General features: G+C 44.6%; 1 protein-coding gene across 5 annotated transcripts in view; it reads left to right on the plus strand.

Annotated features, from left to right (window-relative positions):
• The window catches only part of megf11 (multiple EGF-like-domains 11), a 361,348-nt gene that overhangs the window by 307,505 nt on the left and 25,949 nt on the right, over nucleotides 1-27,894 (plus strand). For all 5 annotated transcript variants that reach the window (XM_080214084.1, XM_080214087.1, XM_080214089.1 and 2 more), the window contains 5 exons: nucleotides 3,971-4,099; nucleotides 13,451-13,579; nucleotides 15,175-15,303; nucleotides 18,639-18,767; nucleotides 20,996-21,229. In XM_080214084.1, the coding sequence (XP_080070210.1) occupies nucleotides 3,971-4,099; nucleotides 13,451-13,579; nucleotides 15,175-15,303; nucleotides 18,639-18,767; nucleotides 20,996-21,229 (750 nt within the window). The remainder of the gene's footprint in view (nucleotides 1-3,970; nucleotides 4,100-13,450; nucleotides 13,580-15,174; nucleotides 15,304-18,638; nucleotides 18,768-20,995; nucleotides 21,230-27,894) is intronic.

Consider the following 27,894-nt stretch of genomic DNA (forward strand, 5'->3'; position numbering starts at 1 on the left):
AATGAGAGCCTCTTAATTGACTGAGGGCATAATCTAAGAAATGATTGGTCTTGGGGCCAATTTGATAGTTGGATCAGTAGTGTGAAAAGAGCGTGTATCATCTGCAAACTGGATACTGATAACTAAAAGGAGGATCACAGAGAAAGTTTCCCGAAAAGTTTGAAAGTTTTGAGGACTAAACATATAACAACCCACTAAATTGTTCAAAATTTACACTGTTAAAAAGAAGTCCCACAAAAAGCAATAAACAATGAGTAATGCACACCTGAGACTTATAAATCATTGAGTGCTCAACTGGGAGTGTAACAAGATGGTTACATAATTAAAGAGTTCAAATAGCTAATATACTGAATATTCAGCACTTAATCCGATTGATGTTGTCATGTTTAGAACTATATTTGCTGCGATTTCATGGCCCCCCCGATTCGCAGACACAAATTCTGTATTAGCTGTTAAATCTCCTAAAGGCAGTGCCCCGATCGCGGTGGAGCCGGCCTTGCCAACTCTATCAGGCCTCGTCCTACCAGACTAACGATACAAACCACACTCCAAATTCTGTGTCACTGAGTGCCAGAAAAGCTGGAGAGAAAACTGGCTGTGCATCTGGAGAGATAAACACGATGCTTAGTCTGAAATTTTGGGAAAACTTTGGCTATTGTATCTGAGTACATTTCTTTTTTGAATCATTGTTTTCAAATTTCTCTCCTCCATTCCCGAAAGCATTGATTCCCATCACAGTTCCAGAGCCACTTTTAACTCTCATTTGATTGATTCAGCTGTAGACAACTTCAAAGCAGTTACTTTTCAGTTCCTCTTTTATGTAAATATTGCAATCAGGACAATGGGGGCATACTTGAGATGCATTCAAGCATGAAAGAAAAAGGTAAACTAACATAGCTGACTGGAGGCTGTGTAAAAACCATTAAGCTGTCAATCAAATGAGAGTTAAGGGACAGGACCGAAATTGAATGGAAACAAAGATTTTCAAAGAATTTGAAGGCATTTCAAAGGCTCTTAGCTTTCTATGAAAACTCAGAAACTAGGAACAAATGCATTGTTAAAGCAATGAGGCTGAATGAACAGCTATGGAGATAGGAATTGCCCTCCTGGTGAAAGCGACTGACTTATTTCTGTCAGAGAATTGAAAGGGGTTTTCACACATCTGTAGCTTCCTAGAAAGAGAAAGGGGAATTGCCTGTGCTGAATGGAGTGCAGCTGAGTGAAGTGAGCAGGGAACTGTTTTCGAGGACAGAGACAATAATGAGTATTTTAACCTCAAGATGTGACTGAATTCACCACACTGAAACTGAACAACACCTTTCCCAGGGCGAGAAGGGGCAATCCAGCCACAAGACCCCCATTCCAGAGGAGAGTGCCAAGGTCAAACCTTTGCTCCCAATCTAAGCCCACCCAACCCTGGGGGGGGTTCCTCCCTGTGCAGCTTGGCAGCAACAGAGAGGCCCATGGGCACTGGACCCTGTGCCAAGGTGCCAGGGGGCAGTGCACTGGTGGCACTGCAAAGGGGCAGGGCCTGAAAAGGACCTGAAGAGAGGATGTTTGGGCTGGGTACCCTCATGCCTTTGTGGTGTTGGTTGGGGATTGGAGTTGGGTGGGAGATAGATTACCTCTGTGCTCCCCTACCAGTGGGGGTTTCACCATTTGTTTTTTGCAGGGGGGGGGACAACAGTGCGCCCCAATCTTTGGCCAGCAGGTTTGCTTGTGATGCATAAAATTGCATCTTTCAGATGGTGGATCCCAGCTGACAGATGCTGCCAGTGCCAGAGAGTTGGTGCCAGTTTGGGTGGATCATGCCCAAAAAGCTCAGACATACACCACCACCCCGCCCCCCCCCCCCCGCCAAAAAAAAATACACAGGATTCAACAAACAAGTCAATACATCAACCACAAAACAGTTTATTTTAAATCACAACATGGCAGCTGGGGAAAAACACAGCCAAATAAAACAGAGATCGACACATTTCAATGTTGGACTCCACTTTACAGGAAGGATGTTGAGGCAATGGAGAGGATTTAGCACAGAGTCACTCGGATTCAGCCTGGAATGAGGAAACCCAAATATAAAGAGAAACTTGGATATCGAGGTTATTTTCATTGAAACACCAGAGGTTAAAGACAATTTAACAGAATGTTTCTAAAATTATGACAGGATAGAACAATGTGGATAGAAATTGGCTGTCTTCAATAATAGGAGATTCTAGAACGAGTGGGCACGCCTGATCCGAGAACGAGTGGGCATAAGTATAAGATTCAAATAAAAATTTAGAGCAAGATATGACAAGTGTTTTTATGCAGAGCATTGCGAGGCTATGGAATGAGAGATCAGAGACCCTGGAAATATTTCCCAGTTGAACATACGCATTTGAAGCAGGTGGAGGCCATTCGGCCTCTCGATCCTGCTGCACCATTCAATGACCGATTTGATTGTAACCTCAAGTCTGCACCCCCTTGCCTCCGATAACCTGTATGAACATCTGAACGGGTTGGATAGCTTGTTGAAGAGAAGAAGAAATCTAGAAACAGAATAATTGCTGGTGTGAAAAAAGACATTATTGCTGACTACTTGGACTGCATTGTAATTTCTGTGCAATTTTTTTGTACTGAACTTGCTGCTCTCATTCATTTCTCTGCTCTCTCAGTCATTCTCTTCCCTCAGATACTTTGTGACAGCTTGCTGAGTTGGCAATCCTAGCACGTGACTGCATTTTTTGATATTTGCTCAAATATGCCTGCCCTCATCTGCCCTTTGACCATTCCTCTGCATCGCGCTTCCTCGGGAATTCACTGGCCGCTTTCTCAGGCTTCAGTTTCACACTGAAATACTTTTGATTACACCTGCGAATGCCCTTGGCAGTCAGGAGCAGAGAGAGAGAGAACGAGACACACACACACATGCACACACACACATACACAAGCTGCTTTCCATAATACAGAGTGACGCTCCTTTTGCTTTGCTGCTTTGCATTTTGGAGGCAATAGGTTGGCAATGCTGTGAGCATGAAATTCACAATCTTTCCAACACTGATTTCCTCACAGCACTGGGCTTCAGAGAGGTGAGAAAAAACTCTTTCCTCTCACTTAACCTTGACTACCTCTTGGTCAAGGAGGAAATATCATAAAACACCCCCCGATACTGCTCTCATGCATTTGTTGGCAGTCAGAAGCAAGCAGCGATGGTCATGTTTGCCTAACTCCTTGGATAAGAGAAATGCTTATGGGGTAGAGAAACCTGGAGTGCAGGACAGAACAGAAAAACTGGAGTAACTTGTAAGAAAAAACAAAATCCAGCAAAATGTAATGCAAATTGCAGCGGCTACTTGTGGAGAAGCATCATATATCCGATTCAAACATTAACTCTGAAATGCTGCCAGACCTGCTTTCATTTTCTGTTTGTAATAATAATGTTTCTGGACAAGGTCATTAATAAAGGGTTAAAATAATTACAGAAATGGAAGGTGCACTTGTGTTATATTTTATTGACAATTAAAGGGGTAACGGTGTCTGTTACTGATGTGCTATTTTTTGATTCTAGGAATTTCTGATTATTTCTAAGTGCGGCTGTTCCTTCACAGGAGGAAGGGAGGGAAGAGATTTTTAAAAGACTTCTCAGGCTTCACCACTTACTGCCAGTCAGTGCCGGGAATTTCCCCAGCTCTCCCTACTCCACCCTATTTACACCGCACTTCCAAGGCCTAGGAACTGGGACAGTGGGAGGACTGCGAGTGAACCAGATGCAGGAATAGGGAGGGGTAATAATTGAACCAGGAATGGGGCAGGAAGCAGAGGTTGGATCTGAGGGTAGGAGAGAGAACTGGTCAAAGGCAAGTTTGAGATTGGGAGCAGGAACTAGGAATCTCGAAGCCTTTAATAAGTCATTTTGTTCACACAAAATGAACTTGCTTGTTAACACAACGTGAATGTACTTGTTTAAATCTTGTTTTCCTTTCTAAAGTATGTGCTAGTGGAAGATTTGGAAAGAACTGCTCTGGAATTTGCTCCTGTTCAAACAACAGCACCTGTAATCCTATCGATGGATCCTGTCAGTGCTTCCCAGGCTGGATCGGGAAGGATTGTTCTCGCAGTAAGTGATAGAAAAATTTGCATTTATATAGTGCTGCCTCAACTCTCTGTAATGTCTCAAAACAACAGCAGATCCCCCAGATTCCTCTCTCACACACAAACTGTGGCAGATCACTCCAGGTTCTCTCTCACACTATAAACTTTAAAAGACGTTGGCTAAATCTTTTAAGTGCCCATTGGCAGAGTTCCCAATTCCCATTGTCAAAACATTGGCTCATTTTTGACTCTGAAACATTGGTGAAATTGACTGTAAAAGCGCAGGAGATCAGCAAATTGATTTTACAGTCAGTCAGGGAGTTGGAAGAACATGCTCAGAAAATCCCGAGAACTGATATTTTATTAGGTGGGAGAAATATTGAAAGCTGTGCTATCAAACAGTCACTTTGTTCCAGCCTCAAAAGCTGCAGACTGATGTGGGGAGCATCACTTTCAGAAAGGGACTGTCTCAAAACCTCCCAATCTCACTCCAAATAAGTAACATAAGAACATAAGAAATAGGAGCAGGAGTAGGCCAACTAGCCCTTCGAGCCTGCCCCGCCATTCAATAAGATCATGGCTGATCTGTCGTGGCTCAGTTCCACATTCCTGCCCTCTCCCCATAACCCTTAATCCCCTCTCTCATCAAAAACCCATCAACCCGCGTCTTAAAAATATTTAGCGAGGTAGCCTCCACCACTTCAACGGGCAGAGAATTCCAGAGATTCACCACCCTTTGAGTGAAGAAGTTCCTCCTCAACTCTGTTCTAAACCGCTCCCCCTTTATCTTGAGGCTATGCCCCCTAGTCCTACTATCCTTTCTGAGCGGGAAGAGTCTCTCCACCTCTATCCTATCCATCCCATTCATCATCTTATACGTCTCAATGAGATCTCCCCTCATTCTTCTAAACTCTAACGAGTACAATCCTAATCTATTCAGCCTCTCCTCATAGCTCAACCCCCTCAACTCTGGCATCAGCCTAGTAAACCTCCTCTGCACTCCCTCCAAGGCTAAAATATCCTTGCGTAAGTACGGTGCCCAAAACTGCACACAGTACTCCAGCTGCGGCCTCACCAATGCCCTATACAGCCGCAGCAAGACCTCCCTACTTTTATATTCAATCCCCCTCGCGATGAAGGCCAGCATCCCATTCGCCTTCCTGACCACCTGCTGCACCTGCAAGCTGGGTTTTTGTGACTCATGCACAAGGACCCCGAGGTCCCTCTGCACCGTCGCCTGCTGCAGTTTTTCTCCACGTAAGTAATAATCCTTCCTACCATTATTCCTACCATTAAAGTGGACCACCTCGCACTTGCCAACATTAAATTCCATTTGCCATTTCCTGGCCCATTCGCCCAGCCTATCTAGATCCTTCTGTAGACTCTCCCCACCCTCCGCACAATTTGCCTTTCCACCAATTTTGGTGTCATCAGCAAATTTCGACACCCTACGCTCGGTTCCCTCCTCCAGATCATCTATATAAATGGTAAATAGCTGAGGCCCCAGCACCGACCCCTGGGGCACTCCACTAGTCACCATCCGCCAATCCGAATAGCACCCATTGACCCCCACTCTCTGCCTCCTATTTGACAACCAGTCCTCTATCCACACTAACACCCTACCCCCAACTCCATGCCCCCTGACCTTCTGTAATAACCTCTTGTGAGGTACCTTGTCAAACAGCTTCTGAAAATCCAGAAAGACCACATCCACCGGCTCTCCTCTATCCACCGTCCTAGACACATCCTCATAGAACTCCAGTAAATTTGTCAGACACGACTTCCCTTTAAGGAAACCGTGCTGTGTCTGCTCTATCAAGCAGTTCCCCTCAAGATGCCTCGCTATTTCCTCCTTGATGACGGATTCTAACATTTTACCTACAACAGACGTTAAACTAACAGGCCTATAATTCCCCGCCTTTTGCCTGGCACCCTTCTTAAACAACGGCGTAACATTAGCCGTTTTCCAATCTTCCGGCACTTCCCCGGAATCCGGCGACGTCTGGAAAATAACCACCAAGGCATCCACTATCACCTCCGCCATTTCTTTCAGGACCCTCAGATGCATTCCATCCGGTCCTGGGGACTTGTCCACAATCAGTCCCTCCAGTCTGTCGAGCACCACCTCTCTAGTAACAGTAATGTCATCGAGACCCTCCAGTCCTACCACCTTTCCATCTCTAACATCCGGCAAATTATTCACGTCCTCCTCCGTGAAGACCGAAACAAAAAAGTTATTCAAGACCTCCGCCATATCCCCATCCCCTACCACTAAGTCCCCCTTCTCATCCTTTAAGGGACCAACGTTCACCCTAGCCAGCCTCTTCCTTTTTATATATTTATAAAAACTCTTGCTATCCTTTTTTATATTAAGCGCTAGCCCAGCTTCATAGTTTCTCCTACCCTCCTTTATCAACTTCTTTGTCAATCTTTGTTGACATTTAAACCTCTCCCAATCCTCTTCTTGCCCACTACTCTTAGCTACTCTAAACGCCTCCGCTTTTAATTTAACACTTTCCTTCACCTCCTTCGTTATCCACGGCTTATTACCTCTCCTCCTACGGTCCCTTTTGACCATCGGAATAAATTTCCGCTGAGCACCAAGAAAGATCTCCTTAAAGATCCTCCACTGCTCCTCAGCAGACCTACCTTCCAACGAGCTCCCCCAGTCCACATTCGCCAATTCTTCTCTCATCCTACCGTACTCCCCTCTGTTCAAACAAAGGACACGTGTCTGGGAACCCACTTTCTCCTCCTCCACCTGCACCAGAAACTCCACCATACAATCTCTGACCTCACCCACAACAGGGATTTTCCAGTCCCCCTGCACTGAATGGAGTTTGAGCTGAACGAAAAATGTTCTGTTCTCGCTGACAGCGGTAGTGGGGTGAACGAGATTGTAGAATCCCAGCCAGGATGTTTGAAGAGATAGTTTGATTTTATTTTCTTTGATATCATGCTCGATTATTTTATGCTGCTTTACAGGTGATTTGTTTCTTGTGGTTTTACTTTAAGAATCTGCAAAAGGGAAAATTCACTCATCAGTCAGTTTAAGCTGTCAGTTTGAAATTAGTCAAGGTTTATCCGGAGCCAGTCTGTGGAAAGGACAGCGAAAACCAAACCTGGTGCATCACATCTTCTTGGCTCAATTCTTTCCTGCTCTCAGGATTGTATCAGACCAAAGATCAGAGTGTTATGAAGTGGCTAGCACTGCTGCCTCACAGCGCCAGGGACTCGTGTTCAATTCCCGGCCTGGGTCACTGTCTGCGTGGAGTCTGCACATTCTCCTTGTGTCTGCTTGTGTTTGCTCTGCTCCAGTTTCATCCCACAGTCTAAGAGACGTGTTGGTTAGGGTGCATTGGCCATGCTAAATTCTCCCTCAGTGTACCCGAACAGGCGCCGGAGTGTGGCAACTAGGGGATTCTCACAGTAACTTCATTGCAGTGTTAGCGTAAGCCTACTTGTGACACTAATAAACTTTTAAAAACTGTGTGTGCAGAGCCCTCCCCACACAGCAACCTGCAGGCACACATTCACACACACTTCTTGGTTACAGATTTTAAAATGTCACATACAGATCATCACATGACAGGGAGTAGCCAGTGAGCAAACAAAATGCTTCATTGGATTAAAATGTTTTGTGTATCTTGCAGAAAATATTCCTCGTAATTTTTGCCATCACTTGTTTCTTGGTGTGATCTATAACATGGTTAACAAGAGGCAATGGGCTGGGAATGTTGACTCTGAGTGATAAAGAGATGTCAGTTACTGGGAATCCTGACTAATTGGAAACAGTTACATATTTGGATTGTTAGCATTTACTCTAAACACAGAATAGGAGCAATACTTTCTCCTCGTGTTACAATAATGGAACTGCAAATGTGCAATGTGGATCAAAGCTCCCGCATTAGTGTGTTTTAAATTTGTGTAATTACCCTGAAATCTCCAGCAACATTTCCATTGCTGTGTCACAGGATTGGCGATTGTTGTGATTGGATGAATCTAGTGTTTCCTGGTCTTCCAATAAATTGATGAGTTTCTTCCATCAACATGTTTCAACCCTCTGATCAGATTCCTTTCCCCTGGAGGATCTCGAACCCCAGATCACCACCCGCGGCCCCGCCCACCCCCCAAATTATACCAACAACACTCACTGTCTCAATAACATTGTTAGAAATAAAACAAAGTTGTGGATATTGGTAATTGATTCATTGACATTAACAGTGAATCGCGATGAGTGAATCTTTATTCTCTCTTTGAGATTTCTATTTTTTTTTGAAGTGATTCATAAATTGAAATGAAATGAAAATATCAAAGGCTGACTTCAGCTGTGACCCAGAAAGCCCTTATTCATGTTTTTACTGTTTGCCAATGAACTCTGTGTTTGAAACAAGATGAGACCATTTAGCCTCTGCAAGTGAGGTCGGAGAACCCATATTTTTGTCCCACACCTCTCAATATCTATTGACTATCAAAAATCTATCAATCTCAGATTTCAGGCTGATAATTAGTCGCGCATCAATTACTGTTTGCTGAATTGAGAATTCCAAACTTGTACCACTCTCTGCTTGTAGAAGAAATGTTTCTCAGTTCACTTCTGAAAAACATGGCCGCCTCTAACTTTTCATTCTTAGACTGTGCCCCCTAGACCTGGGGTCTAGTTGGAAACAGGAGTCGGGAAAGTTACTAATTCCGAAAACCCGTCTCTGTTGATGAGGCTCCTTCCTGCTGTATTTTCATTCCAGGGAGGCAGGGACAGAATGGATTCAGCCTCGCAGCCACCAGGGACAGGCTCAAAGCAGCCATGGAGGCGGGCAGACGGCAAAGCTCGCAGGCTGTAAGGCCAGTCTCTGTCCACTGGGACTAACCATTTGACATCATGAGTTCACACTTCAATTACGGTTAATCCAACATCTCAGCTAAATTTAGCTCTAAGCAGGCAGTGTTTACACAACCGAAGAGAGGAGTGATGTCTTTGCTTGAATGATATCCTTATTACTTTGTATCCACCAAATCTTTCTTTGAAAAGTTTTTTTTTTCAATGCCTGTTGGTTTATTCACATACACACAATTAAGAGATGTGACGTTGATGGTGGCACCTTGTCATTCATTGATAGTATGAATGGCTCTGACTACTTGACAGTTTCATGAAAATGTAATCCAGAGGAAATGTTGAATGGCTGTTTTTGTTTTTGTCCCTGACTCAGGACTAGCATTTCTCCCCCCCGCCGCCCCCCAACCACATCTACTAACAACATAAACCTCCGTCAAGATTGTGGGTGGTTTGAAATGCCCCCCCCGGAATGGAGCTGGCAGGAGTGGGATTGCCATGAGCAAGCTCACTAATTGAACCCTCATCCTGTGCCAGTAAAATAAAAATAGGGCGGGAATCCTGGATTCGGATCCCATACATCATTTTTAAAGGTAATCCAAATAACCCCATGAAGATCTCTGGGCCTTAGGCTCCCCAGTCAATGGCAGTACTTTCCCCTTAACTTTCTAAATTCCAGCAAATACAACCCTAGTTTACGTAATCTCTCCTTGTCTTTTAACGTGGAGCTCCGGTATCGTTCTGAGAAATCCATTCCTCACTCCATACAGGGACAAAATGTCCTTTCTAAGATGCGGTGCCAAGAACTGCTCACACTGACCCAGGTCTAACCAGGACTTTGTGGCTTGACTTATACCCCTTTGTGTTTTAGCCCACTCGATATAAAGACCAGCAGTCCATTAACCTTCTTGATGATTATCTGTGCCTGCCCTTGATGCTTTATGATTTAAAGATCCTTTGGACTGCCTCTGTTCCTGGCCTTTCACCATTTACAAGGTCCTCTCTTCTATCTGTGTGACATTAATGCCTCATATTTGACTGCATTAAAATTAATTCACCACAATTTACCCCATTGATTTACTCTGTTAACATCAGTTTGTTGTTTCATGTTTCCATCATCACAGTTTAGAATGCCACCTAGTTTTGTGCTGTCAGCAACCTCGGAACAAGTTTTCCTAACCCACCGTCTAAACCATTAATAAACATGATGACTAGTGGAGGCCCTGGTTATACATCCTTGCAGGATGTCACAACACCTGCTCATTATCCCTACGCATAAGAGTTTTACATCTTAGAAAGAGGCCCTTTGGCCCATCATGTCTGGGCTGGCCATCAAGCATCTGTGTCTTACTGCTTGGCCAATTCCCTCACCAAGTCAATAGTTTGCCTTCAATTCCATGAGCTTCAACTTTAGTGAATAGTATTGTATAAAAGTATTTATAGAATGGCCTCTTTAAGTCCATATCAGTAACATCCTGACAGATTACCTTCTCTAACGCTTTAATCACCTCTTTTATCAGATTTGTCAGACATGGTCTACCCTTTACATCTCCATGCCGACTCTTTCAGCTGCCAGACAGTTCCAAGGCCTTGAGGCACCATATCCACAACTATTGACTCCAGTAATTGCAAACAGCAACTTCCATTGCTATAATACCTTGAACACAATAAAACTGTCCGTGGTGCTTTACGGGAATGTTATGGAACAAAATTTGACACTGATCCATTTGAGATGTTGGGCCAGGTGCCAGAAGCTTGATTAAAGAGGTGATTTTATAAGAGGCATCAGAACGGAGGAAAGCAAGGCAGAGCCGCGGCATGGTATTGAGAGAGAATTCCAGAGTTTCGGGCCCAGGCTGCCCACCAGTGGCACAGTGATTGAATTAGGGATGGTCCACGAGGCCGGAATTGGATAAGTGCAGTGATCCGGGAAGGTTGTCGGACTGAAGGAGATTCCAGAAATAGGGAAGGGGCAAGTCCATTCAATGATTCAAAATTAAGGATGTGAACTTTGAAAATAGCTCCCTCAATGGCCTGGTTGAAGTCATTACAGGCCATTTCAGACTGAGACTAGGAGGAGTTCAGAGGATGATGAATCTTTGGAATTCTCTACCAGAGAGGGCTGTGGAGGCTCAGTCAGTGAGTCTTCAAGCCAAATATTGATAGATTTCTAGATATTGAAGATATTAAAGGATATGGGGACACTGTGGGAAAATGGAATTGAAGTAGAAGAGCAGCCATGGTCTAGTAGAATAGCAGGTTTGAGGGACTGAAGGGTCTACTCCTGTTCCTGTTTCCTATATTCCGAAATAAAGGAGTGGCACACACACTGTGAGTTTTTGGAAGATTATGGTTAGGGTAGCTGCAATGTTGTTGCCGACTCTTGTGGGCTGTAAACTGGTTCTGTATCACATTCTGTTCCTTTTTACACCATTTCCATGAATCTCAGTCTTTTTATCTGTTCATGGGTAAATCATCTCTGTCTTATTGCACTGAAGGCAGCTGTACCTTAATCTAGAATCTGAGTAGCTGGACTGAGCTCTCCCATTCAAACACTATATTGAACTCAAATATATGATGATGGCAGTTCAGTAAATCTCATTTATTGTTCTAATCTAATCTAATTTATAGCCTGACACCTTGTTGATAGTATTGCAGAAAACTATTTCAGAGGCATTTTAGAACTTCACTACCTTTATAATATGATCGACTCCAATTATCCAAGACTATTTTAAAGTTAAATTCTCTCAGTAAACCCTCTGCTGCTGCTACACGCATATCTCATCACCATATGTATATATTTTATAATTTCTCAGCTGCTAGGGACATCCTATACGCAACTCCCGCCCCACCCCCTGTCATAAACTCTGTTCTATTTCTTTATTCTACCTATAAAATCTCCACTGCCTGTTTATTGTTATATCCTCTCTTATCATTGACGTGATTTCCTCTTCATCACTAAGATTACACCTCCGCTTTCCCATTTCCCAGTCTTTTCCTGTAGATCTTGTAACCTGATAGATTTCACTCCCAATCCGGACTATCGCAACCAAGACTCTGGAAGGGCCATCACAACTTCTCCTTCAAGTTGAAATTGCATCTCCAACTCATTCAGTTTGTTCCTTCTACTCTGTATCTTTGGATAAAGAACACTTATTTTGGTTTAACAGTCTAACCGGCTCTGAAATTTAACTTGTGTTTCTTATTTTTTCCCTTGGTTTTAATAATTTTTCATCTTTCTGATTTTCTTTTAGTTGCAGAAGAACAATCTCTGACCATTTCTATACTGGTTTTCAAACTATTTTTTATACCACCCTTCCCATCTGAGCCGCCCTCCCGTTTGTTAACGTCCACAAGGACTGGCCTGCTTATCCTTTAGGACTCCGATCCCTATCTCTTTCATAGGAAGTCCATTCCAGCAGGACAGAACTTTTCCTGTCCTGGTGTTGATATTATTGTCCTCTTCATGTGCCACTCTTTCAGCACGTGTTCATCTCCCCAGTTTGTAGATCCTGTATCAGTTTGCACATTGCTTTGATAATAATTCACAGGTTACAATCCTTGAAATCCTGTTCCCTAATTTAGTTCCCAGCTACACACTGGACCTCTGGTCTACTCTTTCCTCTCTTGTTGCTCCCACATGGATCACAATGGCTGGTTCCTTGCTCCTCCCTCTTGAATACTTTCTCAAGCTGATTTGAGATACCAGCGATCCTGATCCCTGGAATTTACCTTTCCCAAACCTGTGTACAAAGGATCCTTAAGAATTAAATTCTCAGCGCACAACACATTATATTTCCCATCCTCCTCCACCTTCATCTCCCACACTTCGGACAGCCTCCTGTTCCAGGGCCCAGGTTTCAGGTTCCAGCTGCTCTTCCTACATCCTTTACCCCGATCCTCACTGCTGCCAGTTATAATTTGTCTTCCTGATAGGGACAGTTTCTGCAGATCCACACTCTCTACCTTCCTCGAGTTCTCCTTTCTCTGCCCAATCCCATTGCTTGCCCCATGCCCCCTCGCCCACCCCCACGTTCCTCGCCCACCCTCACCCCCCCTCGCCCACCCCCCAACCCCCTCGCCCGTCCCCCACCCCCTTGCCCGCCCCCCCACCCCCCTCGCCCACCTCTCCCTACTGCCCACTCCTCACCCACCCCCACTCCCATCACCCACCCCCCTCACCCACCCCTCTCACCCACCCCTCTCACCCACCCCTCTCACCCACCCCCCTCACCCACCCCCCTCACCCACCCCCTCATCCACCCCTCACCCCCCTCATCCACCCCTCACCCCCCTCATCCACCCCTCACCCCCCTCGCACCCCCCCTCGCCCCCCACACCCATTCCCTCCCCATTGCCCAGCCCTCATCCCCATCACCCAAACCCCCTCACCCCACCCCAATCCTCTTGGGTCACACAATTCCTGTCATGTATCTCGCCGCGGGGCCTGGTTTGGTGCCAGGGCAGATGCCCAGATTCCGCACTCGTTCATGTAATTTTTGTTGGTTCTGTTTTCTTTATTCATGGGTTTCTCTTTCCGTTCAGCTTGCCTGCCGGGTTACTGGGGCCCCAACTGTATCCATTCATGTAACTGCCATAACGGAGCAGTGTGCAGTGCCTATGATGGCGAGTGTGGATGTACACAGGGCTGGACTGGCTTGTACTGTACACAGAGTGAGTACCAGTTTCAACAGAGACCTCCTGCAACCCAAAACCACCTTGGGAAGTGTCCGCCCTCTTGTGGGGAAACAGAGTAACACAGTGGACCTTGTTTTTACTCAAATCTTAGTAACTTTTGGTTAGAAGTAAATAATTAAAATCATTATTTGAAAATACACTTGCACATTGCGAATGTTTTATCAGCCAATTTTATGACATCAGGGCTTTTGTCAACGGGTAAATAAATCTATTGCAACAACTGATTACGAAATCTCCAGGCACCAGAATCAATATTTCTCTCCGTTTCGAAGAATGCCAATTTTTCATTATATTTGATGATTTGCTGCTGAAGTCACAGCTACATTTATTTTGGAAACTTGGTCTCCTGAGAACGGGATTTAATTAGTTTTAAAGAGGAATAATAGCCAATCAGAGGAAGGTGGGAATTGAACCCAGGTCCACTGTGCCACTGCACCTGACCTGGAAGCTGCAGCATTTCCTGAGAAGGAGATTCTCCTATTTGCCCTCCAGCTTTGACTGCCCACCTGGCTAACCCACTGGTCACGAATTCAGGGCAAATCGCTGCTGGGTGATTGTTCCTCTCACAGCGAGGGGTTGTATCCCCTCTGACACTGGTGTTGGGGCATTGACCCAAAGGGCAAAATCCTGCCCTCAGATCCATTGCGTTTGTGTACGTAAAGGAATCCACAGGAGGAACAAGGCCTGAAACTCCCGACCAAGCAGTTTTCAGGGAAATGTGCGTAATGTCTAAAATTTCAGGCAGGGAAGAAGCTAGCTCTCAAATTAACACTTTGGGATTGTATCTGAAGATTGTTGCTGGGATGTCCCAGGGACAGGAACAGGCCTTCCAAAACATTCACTGCCATCAGTAACCAATCCTGGCGAGAATCCGTTACCGTCAAACTAATGGGCTTATTTCACATCCATTTTTTTTTAACTGGTTCTTCTCTTTGCCCTCCAGCTGTGCTGTTAATTTACACGGTGATCCTCTGGTTTCCTGTTTGCCAGTCAGGCTGGGCACCTCTTCTGCACCTTTACTGGAAGCTTCCATGCTGAAGGACCATAGCTTGGGACAGAATTTATTGCAAACACTTTCTTAGTACACGTAAACCTGGGAAATGTTTAATTTTATTTGTTGCAAACGTGATTTGTGGCACAAAGCAGTGGGGCACCATAGTTATCTTTTGGAATTAGTAATCATCTTAAAAGGAAGCACCTTGTATATGCTTCATGCTCTTACTGTCCCTGTTACTCTCCACTCCGAACCCCCCCCTCCACTCCAGACCCCCACTCTGCTCCGGACCCCCCTCCACTCCGGACCCCCCTCCACTCTGGACCCCTCGGGCTGCTTGCATCCCAAACAATGCTGTTGCTTCAACATTCTCCAATCTTGGCAGCTACCAAACACCAGGGTTACTGACGCTTTACCAGCTGGACAACTGGAGGAAGTTTGCGTGTAAAGAATGTTCGAAATGATTGCAGCTTAAACCTCTGGTCTCTTCCTATTTGTTGATCCTCCAATTGGGATGTGATAGTGCAAAGAATGAGAGTGTTATAAAACTCTTTCTAACAGAGACTTTGTTTTGCAGGATGTCCAATGGGCTTCTTTGGGAAAGACTGCATCCAGCTCTGCAAATGTCAAAATGGAGCAGACTGTGACCATGTGACCGGGGAGTGTATGTGCCGAACGGGATTCACCGGGAATCACTGTGAGCTGAGTGAGTGGAGCAGCAATGTTGCCAATAAACATACACACGTTCCTTTCACAGTGACAAAGTGGAGATCAACAGGCATCATGCGCAGCACTAGCTCTGTAACTCCAGTGACCGCTCATTTATCATTGCGTTCATCCCAGTGAACAGCTGATGTGCCTACGTTCAATTTTGTAACATTTCCAAAGCGTCGGATCTAACAGCTTCTAACAGTGCGTTTGCTTCCTGGTGTTTTGAGATAATGAATGGAGATTTTACCGTAATTACAATCTCTGCCGGATCTATGGAGTCGTAAGGGGAGATTTCGCCACTTGACACTCAGACAAGGAACTCATGATGTAAAAGTTCCAGACGCTTGTTTTCAATGGAAGGAACCCTGGAAATTGGCGGGATGGAATTTCCCGATCTGCAGTCCTGGGGGTGCAACAGCAGTGCCAAAGGCCGGAATTTGTCCCTTTTGGACTAGTTTTGTTTCATGGAGACCAGGGAGGAACTAAAGCTTCCCACATTGTCTGAAGCTATTCCCTCTCTGATAACCATTCTGAGCTGAGGTAGCAAAGCGCAAGTGAAAACAGTCTGTGTGTAATGTTCAGTTTGAAGCCACTGTTGCAGCATTAATGGCTCATCATGTGTGGTGGGGACTCAGACAAAACAATAGAAGCAAAACACAGTCCATCAAATTGCCCCTCGCCCTGCTCCCCAAACACAAATCTAGGAAGGTGCCTGTCTCAATAAAGTGTATCTCCCAGTTGTAGATTCTGTTGAACAATTGTTCCTTTCTCCTTAACAGAAAACCATGAAACTTTCTCAGTTCCATCTCTGTCTGACTATTCCATGTTCTGCACATTGTGTTTGGTCTCCTCACCAGGGGAATGTTCTCTCTCTGGAGCATGTTTTTGACAGAGGCAGAGTGTTTCTGTTGTAGTTAGTAGATACAAAAGGAAATCATCCATTTCCACACACACACACACACAAGGTGAGTTCGGAATTGAGTCGTTAATGTGCAAATAAAGAGGTTGTTGAGTCTTCTGGGAAACTGGGAATAAGACTCAACGCTGTGTGGATCAACCCATTTTCTTTGTTTTGTTCTTACAGCCTTAAGGCAACACATCAAACAGTGTTACAGCAGCGTCCTGTAAAGTACATGACAACAGTGATACACACTGAACATTGTGTTAGAAGGAGCTGCACTGGGATTATATACAACTACAACAAATTTATGCAGGAGTCTTTCCAAGGCCAGTCTGTGAACATGCTATCCCTGGAAGCAGTGTTGCCCTCTTTTAAGGACAGGTGTCTATTGTACCTGTTGAGCGTACATCATCAAAGGAGGATCCCTGAGCCCTGGTATCCAGCCTTGCTATGAGCCGTGCAGAGAGCGATTCAATCTAAAAACCTACGCAGCCAATTGTAAAATTATCAGTGAGTGTAACCAAATGTGTAACCAGCCTTACTGACATAACCAGAAAGGGAATTCAGGACTAATACATTTAAAATATTTGCAAGATTGTTAAGTGTGACTCAGTTGGGTAACATTCAGAGTCACAGGTTCTGGGTTTGGATCCCACTTTAGGACTTGAACACAACATTTGATATTGACATTGATGGGACAGTTCAGTACTGAGGGAGTGCCACACAGTCAGACGTACCGGTTTTTGAATGAGACTGAGGCCCGTTTGCCTACACGAGAGGATGTAAAAGATCCCATGGTATTAGTTTGAAGGTGAGCAAGGCTGTTATCCTGTACCGTGGCCAATGTTGATCCCTCAGCCAGCATCACAAAATATTGTGTCATTGTGGGAGGTTGCTGTACACAAGTTTCAATCTGAACTGTTTTATACTGTTTTATGGGCGGCACAGTGGCTAGCATTGCTGTCTCACAGCGTCAAGGGCCCAGGTTCAATTCCGGCCTCAGGTCACTGTCTGTGTGGAGTTTGCCCATTATCCCCATGTCTGCGTGGGTTTCCTCTGGGTATTCTGGTTCCTCCCACAGCCTAAAGATGTGCAGGTTAGGTGCATTGGCTGTGCTAAATTGCCCCTTAGCGTCAGGGAGATGAACAGGGTAAATATGTAGGGTTATGGGGCTAGGGCCTGGGTTTGATTATTGTTGGTGCAGGCTCGGAGATGGGCCAGATGGCCTCTTTCTGCACTATAGACATTCTATGAAGTTGGCTCCTGTTTTTCTTACATTGCAGTACTTCAGAAGTCCATCATTGTCCAGTGGTTATAAAAGGCGCTATGTAAATGCAAGTCTTTCTTTCTCTATAATACATTTACAAATGGCATGTTTCACTTTAACGTAATTAAAGTTCTAATGTTTCACTCTAATGTTACCAGGAAGTCAAAGAGGCAATTTTTTTGTCTCAGATGTGGACAGGTGTATAACCTTCTGCACATTGGATGTAACGAACTGGAAGATTTCAAGAAAGCCTCTCACAGATGTTTCGTGTCCACCCACATTTCCTTCCTCTTCAGTTTTGATTTGGCCTGTGTATACAGAGAGGCTGAAAGCAGAAAGGAAAAAAATAGGAAGTGCTGTAGTCTTTTAATAGATTGCAGAAATGCATAAAAACATATCTGTGCAAAAGTTGTGACTTTGGCAGAGAAAGGCAAACTCGGAAATGTTGGTGATTTTGAGAATCAGAACTAAGTCTCATTTTCAGGTGAATTCGGGTAGAGATTGGGAAGCAATTGGATGAAGGTGCTTTGACATAATTCATCCCCTATTAAAGTTTCAGGAGGTGGGTTCTATTATAAATGTGGACATAGAATTTATAATGGAAATAGAAAAATAAAAGAAGGGGTTTTACAAAAGATTTTGACAACTGATTTATAGTTGCACCCTCTCCCCAAACTGATACAATTATCCTGCACCCTCTAACTCCACTTCACCTGAAGACTACATTTAAGTCTCGACTAGTTGCACCCAGATGGGTAATCGACTGGTTTATAATTACACACTTCATTGGTAATGAGCAAGAAAAATCTGCACAGTTTTTGTTATAAATGAGGACATGGAAATTTATAATGGAGAGAGTTGATGGGACGTGTACAGATGCAAGAATTTTATTATGTTCTGGACATTTACAATGTGCATCCAATCAACTCATTAGCTCATCCAGCTCCTTGTGTACAATAATTCCTATCATGAGACAAAAACAAATGAAGAAATAGATCATCGTCAATAGAACATTTTCAAAAAAAATGCTTCTGATAAGGGATAATGGATAAGGATGATGCAAATTCATTAATACTGTGTCATAACTGTCATAAACCTTGATGTTGTTGTGTTTGTAGAAGGATTGTACAAACCCTGAATTATATCCTCCAATGCTTTACAGAGTGTCCTCCCGGTACTTTTGGCTACGGTTGTCAGCAGTTGTGTGAGTGCCTGAATAATGCCACTTGTGATCACGTGACTGGGACCTGCTACTGTACTCCTGGATTCAAAGGCATCCGCTGTGATCAAGGTGATGTGTATAACCTTCAAAACAAGGCAACTGTAGGGCTCAGTACAAGGTGCCGACCAAGCTGCATTCCAATCGGAAGTTGGGATAAGCAGGAAGTCTCAATCCAAACTATTTGGGACTTTCATTTGCTTTTCCTTTACATAAAATATGATAAAAGTGGAAGTACAGAGATCAAGTTTTGTCTTTGTGCAAAGACATGCCTTTTAGCTCCAGCCTCAGTAGCGTGTGGGGTGTCAGACGTGGGAATGATTTACTGAGAATTGTAGAGGCTTCAGAATCAAGTGGAATTTTGTGTTTTGGATCCAGATCAAAGAGGAAACTGTTCCTCATTAATTTTCTCCCTCCTCCTTTCCTAAACTACTGTGGGTTAAATTCAACCTTAGGAGTGACATGTTGTAGTTTAAATGCTAATCATTGTGGAAAATTTATTGGGCTACCCTCCATTACCCTCTGCGTGAGAGATATTGTCTGTGATGTATCCCTTTGGTGAAATTCCAGGCAGGCTGATTTTCCTGGGTCAGACAATGTTACAAATTGGGGCAGGTTTCTTTCTTCGGAGGGGAATCTCCCCAGAGGTGGTTAAGAGAATAGAAACCAGAGAAATTCCCAGCTATATCCACCCATTTTGCGCCAGGAGGTAAGGGTAACTGAAGTGGGTAGTGTAGGATATAGAATCATCATCTACGAACAAAAGCTACACATCGCTGTCCCCTGAATATTATTGGGAAGATGATTCAGAGATTAGATTATCTGCTGGCGTCACAAGTAGGCTTACATTAACACTGTAATGAAGTTACTATGAAAATTCCCTAGTTGCCACACTCCAGTGCCTGTTTAGGTATACTGAGAGAGAATTTAGCATAGCCAATGAACCTAACCAGCAGGTCTTTCAGACTGTGGGAGGAAACTGGACTACCCGGAGGGAACCCACACAGACACAGGGAGGATGTGCAGACTCCGCACAGACAGTGCCCCAAGCCGGGAATTGAATTCAGGCCCCTGGCGCTGTGAGGCAGCAGTGCTAACCACTGTGCCACCGTGCCGCCCCTTCAGAGCAGGAAGTGATGCATGTTCACACAGGAGGCAAGAAAAATCATGGAGGAAGAATTAACCAAAGTAAATAAAATCCATCTTCTGACAACTGGTTCAACAATGGCCTCACCTGCTGCTCTCTGAAAGTACGATGGAGAGCCTTAAAGGATTCGATTCAATTAGGCTGATCCCATTACACTCAATTCAAACCACTTTGGACAGTGCTGGAGAATCTCCACACCCTATACTAGCTGGTTTCAGATTCCTTCATTCTGCAGGTTGCTGCTAACGAATTGAATTGACAATTCTAGACAATTAAAGGATGCCGCCTCCTGGCTGGTTGAGTTAAGGACTGTTTTAAAGGCTAGCGAATCAGTGTTGGATTCTCTCTCCCCAACCTTCCCCTCAGAGTTCAACATCCTGCAAATTGTTCTGTTACCCTCTCCCTGAAGTGATGAGAGTGGATCTTCAGTTTCTTCTTTTTCTTCCGTGGGCGAGTATGTGAGTTCCACTTGAAACCTCCCAGCCTCACCTCTCTATAACAGGGCAGCACGGTGGTTAGCACTGCTGCCTCACAGCGCCAGAGATCCAGGTTCGATTCCTGGCTTGGGTCGCTGTCTGTGTGGAGTCTGCACGTTCTCCCCATGCCTGTGTGGGTTTCCTCCCACATTCCGGAGGACGTGCTGGTTAGGCAGATTGGCCGTGCTAAATTTTCCCTCAGTGTACCCAGACAGGTGCTGGAATGTGGCAACAAGGGGATTTTCACACATTAACTTCATTGCAGTGTTAATGTAAGCCTACTTGTAACACTAATAAATAAACTTCAAACTTTAGAAATCAGGAAGCAGCCACAAGGGGACAGTGCACATCCCGATACTTGGTGTTGCAGCAAAATTGGATGTGTTACAAGGCACCCGGTTTTCCTGTATCTGTTTTCAATTCTCTTTAATTTGAAGTTTAACCAGAAAATATCTTTAATAACAAAACGTTATCGCCTGTTGGGGAACCTAGCTAAGTACAGGAAGGAGGGAGAAAGGAATAGAGGAATTGCTGGTGAGGTGAGGAAGGGTGTAAGGAAGGGTAAACACAGATATTGTTTGGAAGAATGGCCAGTTTCTGCGCAGTAAGTTCTGTGTGATGTGGTGAATTAGAAGTGACGTACATTCTTCATCTGACAAGTGTGTTCTCTCCTCCAGCTGCCTTGCTAATGGATGAACTGAACCCCTACACGAGGATCAGTCCGGCTTTGGCATCAGACAGACATTCAGTTGGTGCCATAACAGGAATCATTATTCTTCTCCTAATAATAGTCGTGTTGCTGGTTCTGTTTATCTGGTACAAGTGGAAGCAGAAGGAGAAAGGTCATGACATGCCCCGCGTATCGTACACCCCTGCCATGCGGATGACCAATACAGACTACTCACTCTCTGGTAAGATTAACTTTGCTGCGGCAGAGAGAAATCAGACTGTTATATTGCTTTCTGGCACTTACCTGGGTGAAATCAGATACACTCTGAGCTTGATGTCTCTGACATTACACACAAATCCATCCAATTACTGTCGCACCAGCTTCATGAACATATGATGCTCCAAGTTCTATACAGGGATTAGAACCCAGAAGAGGTGGGAATACTAGGCAGCTTCGCTTTCTGAAGCAATTATTCTAAGAGGAGAGGAACCAAAGAAATTTGATTTGATTTATTATTGCCACGTATTGGGAAACTCTGAAAAGTATTGCTTCTTGCGCGCTATGTAGACAAAGCATACAGTTCATAGAGCAGGAAAGGTGAGAGTGCAGAATGTAGAGTTACAGTCATCGCTAGGTGTAGAGAAAGATCAATGCAAGGTAAGTTCATTCAAAAATCTGACAGCAGCAGGGAAGAAGCTGTTCGTGAGTCAGTTGGTAAGTGACCTCAGACTTTTGTATCATTTTCCCAATGGAAGAAGGTGGAAGAGAGAATGTCACCTGCAATTTTAACACGTTGCATTTTTATACCTAAATAATGTAGCAAAATAGAAATAATTGGACCAGCAATAACCAGCTCTGTGAATCACCACATCTCCAACTTGTGATGTCTAGCACACAGCAAACTTTCTTCAATACACCTAAGGTTCAGCGAATTATATCTTGGATTAGTAGTCCTCCTGTAGCTCCCCCAAGTTAGCTTTTACAGTTACATGTGTGATTTATGAACAGTATTGTTAATTATTTAGTAACCTTGCATGGAGAGTATCCAGGGTGATTATTGATCAAATAGCATTAATAGTATTTCCTTCTGCATTCAAAACATTGACAGTGTCAATACCCCCACTTACTGATCTTGATGTTTCTGTATTCCAATGTATAATTCTCTAAAGCTGCCTTGGCTCATCAAAGAGTACATCAGGAATCTATTTCGTACTCACTAATGGATGCCTGGGTGTCACTCACCGAGAATATCAACAAGCCATGGGCTTCCAACAAGTTCAACCCATTGGAGCCACATGTGCTGAACCACTTCGCAATTGGCAATAGGTCATAGAATCATACAGAATCGAAGCAGGCCATTTGGCCCATCATGACTGTGCTGGCTCTTTTGAAAGAAGAAACCACTTAAGGCAGCATAGTGGTTAGCACTGCTGAGTCACAGCGTCAGGAACCCAAGTTCAATTCCGGCCTTGGGTGCCGTCTGTGTGGAGTCTACACGTTCTCCCCGTGTCTGCATGAGTTTCTTCCAGGTGCTCTGGTTTCCTCCCACACTCCAAAGATGGGAGGGTTAAGTGGATTGGCCATTTGATTTGATTTGATTTATTATTGTCACATGTTTTAACATATAGTAAGAAGTATTGTTTCTTGGGTGCTATACAGACAAAACATACTGTTCATAGAGAAGGAAAGGAGAGAGTGCAGAATGTAGTATTATAGTCATAGCTAGGACATAGAGAAAGATCAACTTAATGCAAGGTAGGTCCATTCAAAAATCTGATGGCAGCAGGGAAGAAGCTGTACTTGGGTTGGTTGGTATGCGACTTCAGACTTTTGCACCTTTTTCCCAGTGGAAGAGAATGTCCGGGTTGCGTGGGGTCCTTAATTATGCTGGCTGCTTTGCCGAGGCAGTGGGAAGTGTAGCCAGATTCAGTGGATGGGAGGCTGGTTTGCGTGATGGACTGTGCTTCATTCACAACCCTTTGTAATTTCTTGTGGTCTTGGGCAGAGCAGGTGCCATACCAAGCTGAGATACAACCAGAAAGAATGCTTCTATGGTGCATCTGTAAAAGTTGCTCAATTGTCCCTTAGTGGCAGGGTAAATCGTGGGGTTACAGAGATAGGGCCTGGGTGGGATTGTTGATGCAGGCTCGATGGGCCAAACAACCTCTTTCTGCACTGCAGGGATTTTACGAATCTACATCCCTGTCCTTTCCCCAGAGCTTTGTAATTTTCTTCAGTTGGTAGTGATCTGAAATTGTGCTGTCACTTTCGCATTTGTATTTGCTGCATGGAAACGTAAAGAGGAGAGAAAAATAAACTTAAGGACTGAGAACAAAAATCAATTTAATATCAAGCATTTCTCACCTCAGTCTGCTGTCTCCTCTGTGTACACTTTTCCATAGCCTAGGCTGATTATTCAGGTGATTGAATCACATACATTTGTTTCTGTAAACATTTCACAACGAATGATTATAATTCAACAAATTATTTTGACAGCAAAATATACCTCGTGCCATACTGGCGATGCAGGCAGAAAGTGCAGGTTCTTACTCAATCGTATTTCTTGACGTGGGCAGATGGTCCTTTTCTGCTGTCACAGTTCGAGTGATGTACTCACATCGACAGCATTAAATGCATAATAAATCTAACAAGTAAATTTCTGCTTGGCATCTGTACCCTCCTCTATGACAAATCAGCAACATTTCATTACAACACACTAACTCTACAACATTTCCGTTTCCATTCTCTTGTTCAACAGAATCCCCGTACACAATGGACTTTTGCATCTACTGAATTTCTAATAGAGTCCTCATCAAGTATTGGAATATTAGACACACGTGCGCAGTCTTTCATTTCAAAACTGTCCAGGTTATTTATGTAGCATTCCCAGTGAGGTACTCCTGCGCAACTTAAAGTTGGTTTCAGCTGGAAGGGGAAAACAGGTTCACAGTGAATCAGCCTTCCGATTCACACTGTACCCTCGATAGTGAATCAGTCTCCAGTTTCACTCTGTACCCTCGATAGTGAATCAGTCTCCCATTTCGCACTGTACCCTCGATAGTGAATCAGTCTCCCATTTCACTCTGTACCCTCGATAGTGAATCAGTGTCCCATTTCGCACTGTACCCTCGATAGTGAATCAGCGTCCTGTTTCACTCTGTACCTTCGATAGTGAATCAGTGTCCCATTTCGCACTGTACCCTCGATAGTGAATCAGTCTCCCGTTTCACCCTGTACCCTCGATAGTGAATCAGTCTCCCATTTTGCACTGTACCCTCGATAGTGAATCAGTCTCCCATTTCGTACTGTACCCTCGATAGTGAATCAGTCTCCCGTTTCACCCTGTACCCTCGATAGTGAATCAGTCTCCCATTTTGCACTGTACCCTCGATAGTGAATCAGTCTCCCGTTTCACTCTGTACCCTCAATAGTGAATCAGTGTCCCATTTAGCACTGTACCCTCGATAGTGAATCAGTGTCCCATTTCGCCCTGTACCCTCGATAGTGAATCAGCGTCCTGTTTCACTCTGTACCTTCGATAGTGAATCAGTATCCCGTTTCGCACTGTACCCTCAATAGTGAATCAGTCTCCCATTTCGCACTGTACCCTCGATAGTGAATCAGTGTCCCATTTCGCACTGTACCCTCGATAGTGAATCAGTGTCCCGTTTCACACTGTAGCCTCGATAGTGAATCAGTCTCCCATTTCGCACTGTACCCCCGATAGTGAATCAGTGTCCCGTTTCACACTGTAGTCTCAATAGTGAATCAGTGTCCCGTTTCACACTGTAGCCTCGATAGTGAATCAGTGTCCCATTTCGCACTGTACCCTCAATAGTGAATCAGTGTTCCATTTCACACTGTACCCTCGATAGTGAATCAACGTCCGGTTTCGCACTGTACCCTCGATAGTGAATCAGTCTCCCATTTCGCACTGTACCCTCAATAGTGAATCAGTGTTCCATTTCACACTGTACCCTCAATAGTGAATCAGCGTCCAGTTTCGCACTGTAGCCTCGATAGCGAATCAGTGTCCTGTTTCACTCTGTACCCTCGATAATCATATACGCTTTATTCAAATTGGCCTCGTTCTGTAGATCTCTGAGAAAACCAGTTCGACCCAAAGCACGTTTCACATCTCTGGTAGTTTTACGACCAGAAGAAACAACAGATGTTTTGTGATGAGTCCAGTCTGTTACAGACGAGCTGCTGTGTAGTGAAGAAGTGAAATTGTGCACGGTAATGTAAAGAATGTGGCATCAGCAAGATCCTGTGCGAGGGGGAGTTGCAGGAAAGGGTTGAATGTGTCTGAGCTGTTTTGTCAAAAACAAAGACATGGAAATGGAGAAAGACATAGAAACATAGAAGATAGCAGCAGGTGGAGGCCATTTGGCCCTTTGAGCCTGTTCCATCATTCATTACGATCATGGCTGATCATCCAACTCAACAGCCTAATCCTGCTTTCCCCCCCAATAATCTTTGATTCCATTCACCCGACATGCTGTATCCAGCCACCTCTATGTACATTCAATATTTTGACAGGCCGACAGGACATTAGACTGATTCAGGCAGCCAAGTGACAAGGGAAGCAGATTAGAGAGGAGAGGGTAGCCTGACTACAGATGGCAAGGTGAGAGTTATATACAGCTTCACACAAGTACACACTAAAGCACGGATGAAAGATTCCTCAATTTTGAATTTCTTGAACATCCGAGTGATGAAATTTCATTCTTTCTGTCTCACAAAAACATCAACATACATACAGACACACATACATATTTACACACACACACTGACAATCACACACATTCATACACAATGAAACACACACTCACTGACAGACACGTACACACACAAGCTCAGATGGACATGCATACATATATACACACATACGTGCATGCACTCAGTGAAAGACACATACATACATGCACATATGTGCACACACTCACTGAGAGACACACATACATTCACACATTCATTGACAGACACACATACATACAGGCACACAGAAAAGCTTAGGTAGAAGAACATCAAGTAAGACCTTTGATAAAGTTCCATATGGTAGGTTGCTTTGGAAGGTTAGATCACATGGAATCCAGGGAGAGCTGGCAAATTGGCTTGTTGGTAGGAAGCAGAGGGTAATAGTGGAAGATGCTTGTCGGACTGGAGGCCTGTAACTAATGGTGTGCCTCAGGAGTCGTTGTTGTTCGTCCATCGTCATCGATGAGGACCTCGACACCGTTAGTCATTCCGAGGCTGGTTGAGGTGTGTCTGAAGATGACTGATCAGGCCAATTCGGGCACGGAATGTCCTGGCACATATTGGACAGACTTGTGGCTCTAGATTTGCGCAGCTCGCACTTAAGTTGTGCTACAGCAATACACCTTGCTTCGTGAGCTTGACAGCCTTTGTGGATCAGGCAGCGCCAGGTAGGACAGTTTTGTGCCAGGAGGTCGTGTCAATGTCAAGCGACTTCAGGGAGGCCTTGAGTGTGTCTTTGAAACGTTTCTTCTGCCCTCCATGCAAGCGTCTCCCAGCAGAGAGTTCCCCAAAAAGGAGCTGCTTGGTATGCGCTCGTCTAACATACGGATGACATGACCTGCCCACCAGGTCTGCGCTTTCATCAGCAGCATGTGGACTGATGGTGGACTTGCTCTGGAGAAAACTTCAGTGTCTGGTACTTTGTCTTGCCATCGGATGCGTAATATTCTGCGAAGACAAGTCATGTGGAAATGACTGAGCTGTCTTGCATGTCTTTGATACACAGTCCACGTTTCACAGGCATACAGGAGGGTAATGAGTACTGCGGTGCTGTAGACCTTCAGTTTTGTTGCTAGGCTGATTCCTCGACGTTCCCATACAGTGGAGCGCAGTCTCCCGAAAGCAGAACTTGCCTTTGCTGTTCTGCAGTTAACTTCTGTATCAATAGTCACTGCTTGGGAGAGGATGCTGCCAAGATAAGTGAACTGGTCCACTGCCTGTAGTTTCTGCCCTTTGATTGTGATTATGGGTTCTGTGTACAGTGCATGAGGAGCAGGCTGGTGCAAGACTTTTTAATGTTGATGGTGTGTCCAAAGTTGTCACAAGCCATGGAAAATTTGTCCATGCTGATTTGCATCTCAGGCTCTGAGCCAGCATACAGGGCGCAGTCACTGGCAAAGAGGAAATCTCTCAGAACAGTCTCTTTCACTTTGCTAATAGCTTGAAGTCTCCTCAGGTTGAAGAGCTTCTCATCCACTCTGTACTTGAGGCTGATTCCAGCAATACTGTCCTGGAAGGCATCATTCAGCATGGCAGTAAACATCATGCTGAACAGTGTGGGTGCGAGCACACAGCCCTGTTTGATGCCATTGGTGACTGGGAATACCTGAGAGGATTCATTCCATCCAGTATTCTGGCCATCATGTCATCATGGAACTGGCATACCATCTGAATGAATTTGGGGGAGGGCAGCCAAACTTTGACATGATCCTCCATAAGTCTTGTCGGCTTACAGTGTCAAAGGCTTTCGCAAGGTCAACAAAGGTTGTGAAGAGCTCGCGATTCTGCTCCTGACACTTCTCCTGAAGTTGGCACGCAGAAAAAATCATGTCAGTAGTCATGCAGGTTGCAGAAGCCACACTGTGACTCTGGAAGCAGGCCCAACTCCAGATGAGTGACCAATTTAGCCAGACTCTTGCGAGGGATTTTCCTGTGATGGAGAGCAGTGAGATTCCCCGGTGGTTGTTGCATACTTGCCAATTGCCCTTCCTCTTGTAGAGCTGTACGATGGAAGCATCTTTAAATTCCTGAGGAATGGATCCTTGCTTCCAGAAGGACTGGAACAACTCAGTGAGCTTCTCGATGTGCTGGACCAGCAGCTTTATAGATTTCTGCGACTATGGCATCTGCCCCTGGGGCTTTGCC

Source organism: Carcharhinus amblyrhynchos, chromosome 28, assembly GCF_965287045.1.
Source record: "Carcharhinus amblyrhynchos chromosome 28, sCarAmb.v2.hapA, whole genome shotgun sequence".
Taxonomy (NCBI): Eukaryota; Metazoa; Chordata; class Chondrichthyes; order Carcharhiniformes; family Carcharhinidae; genus Carcharhinus; species Carcharhinus amblyrhynchos.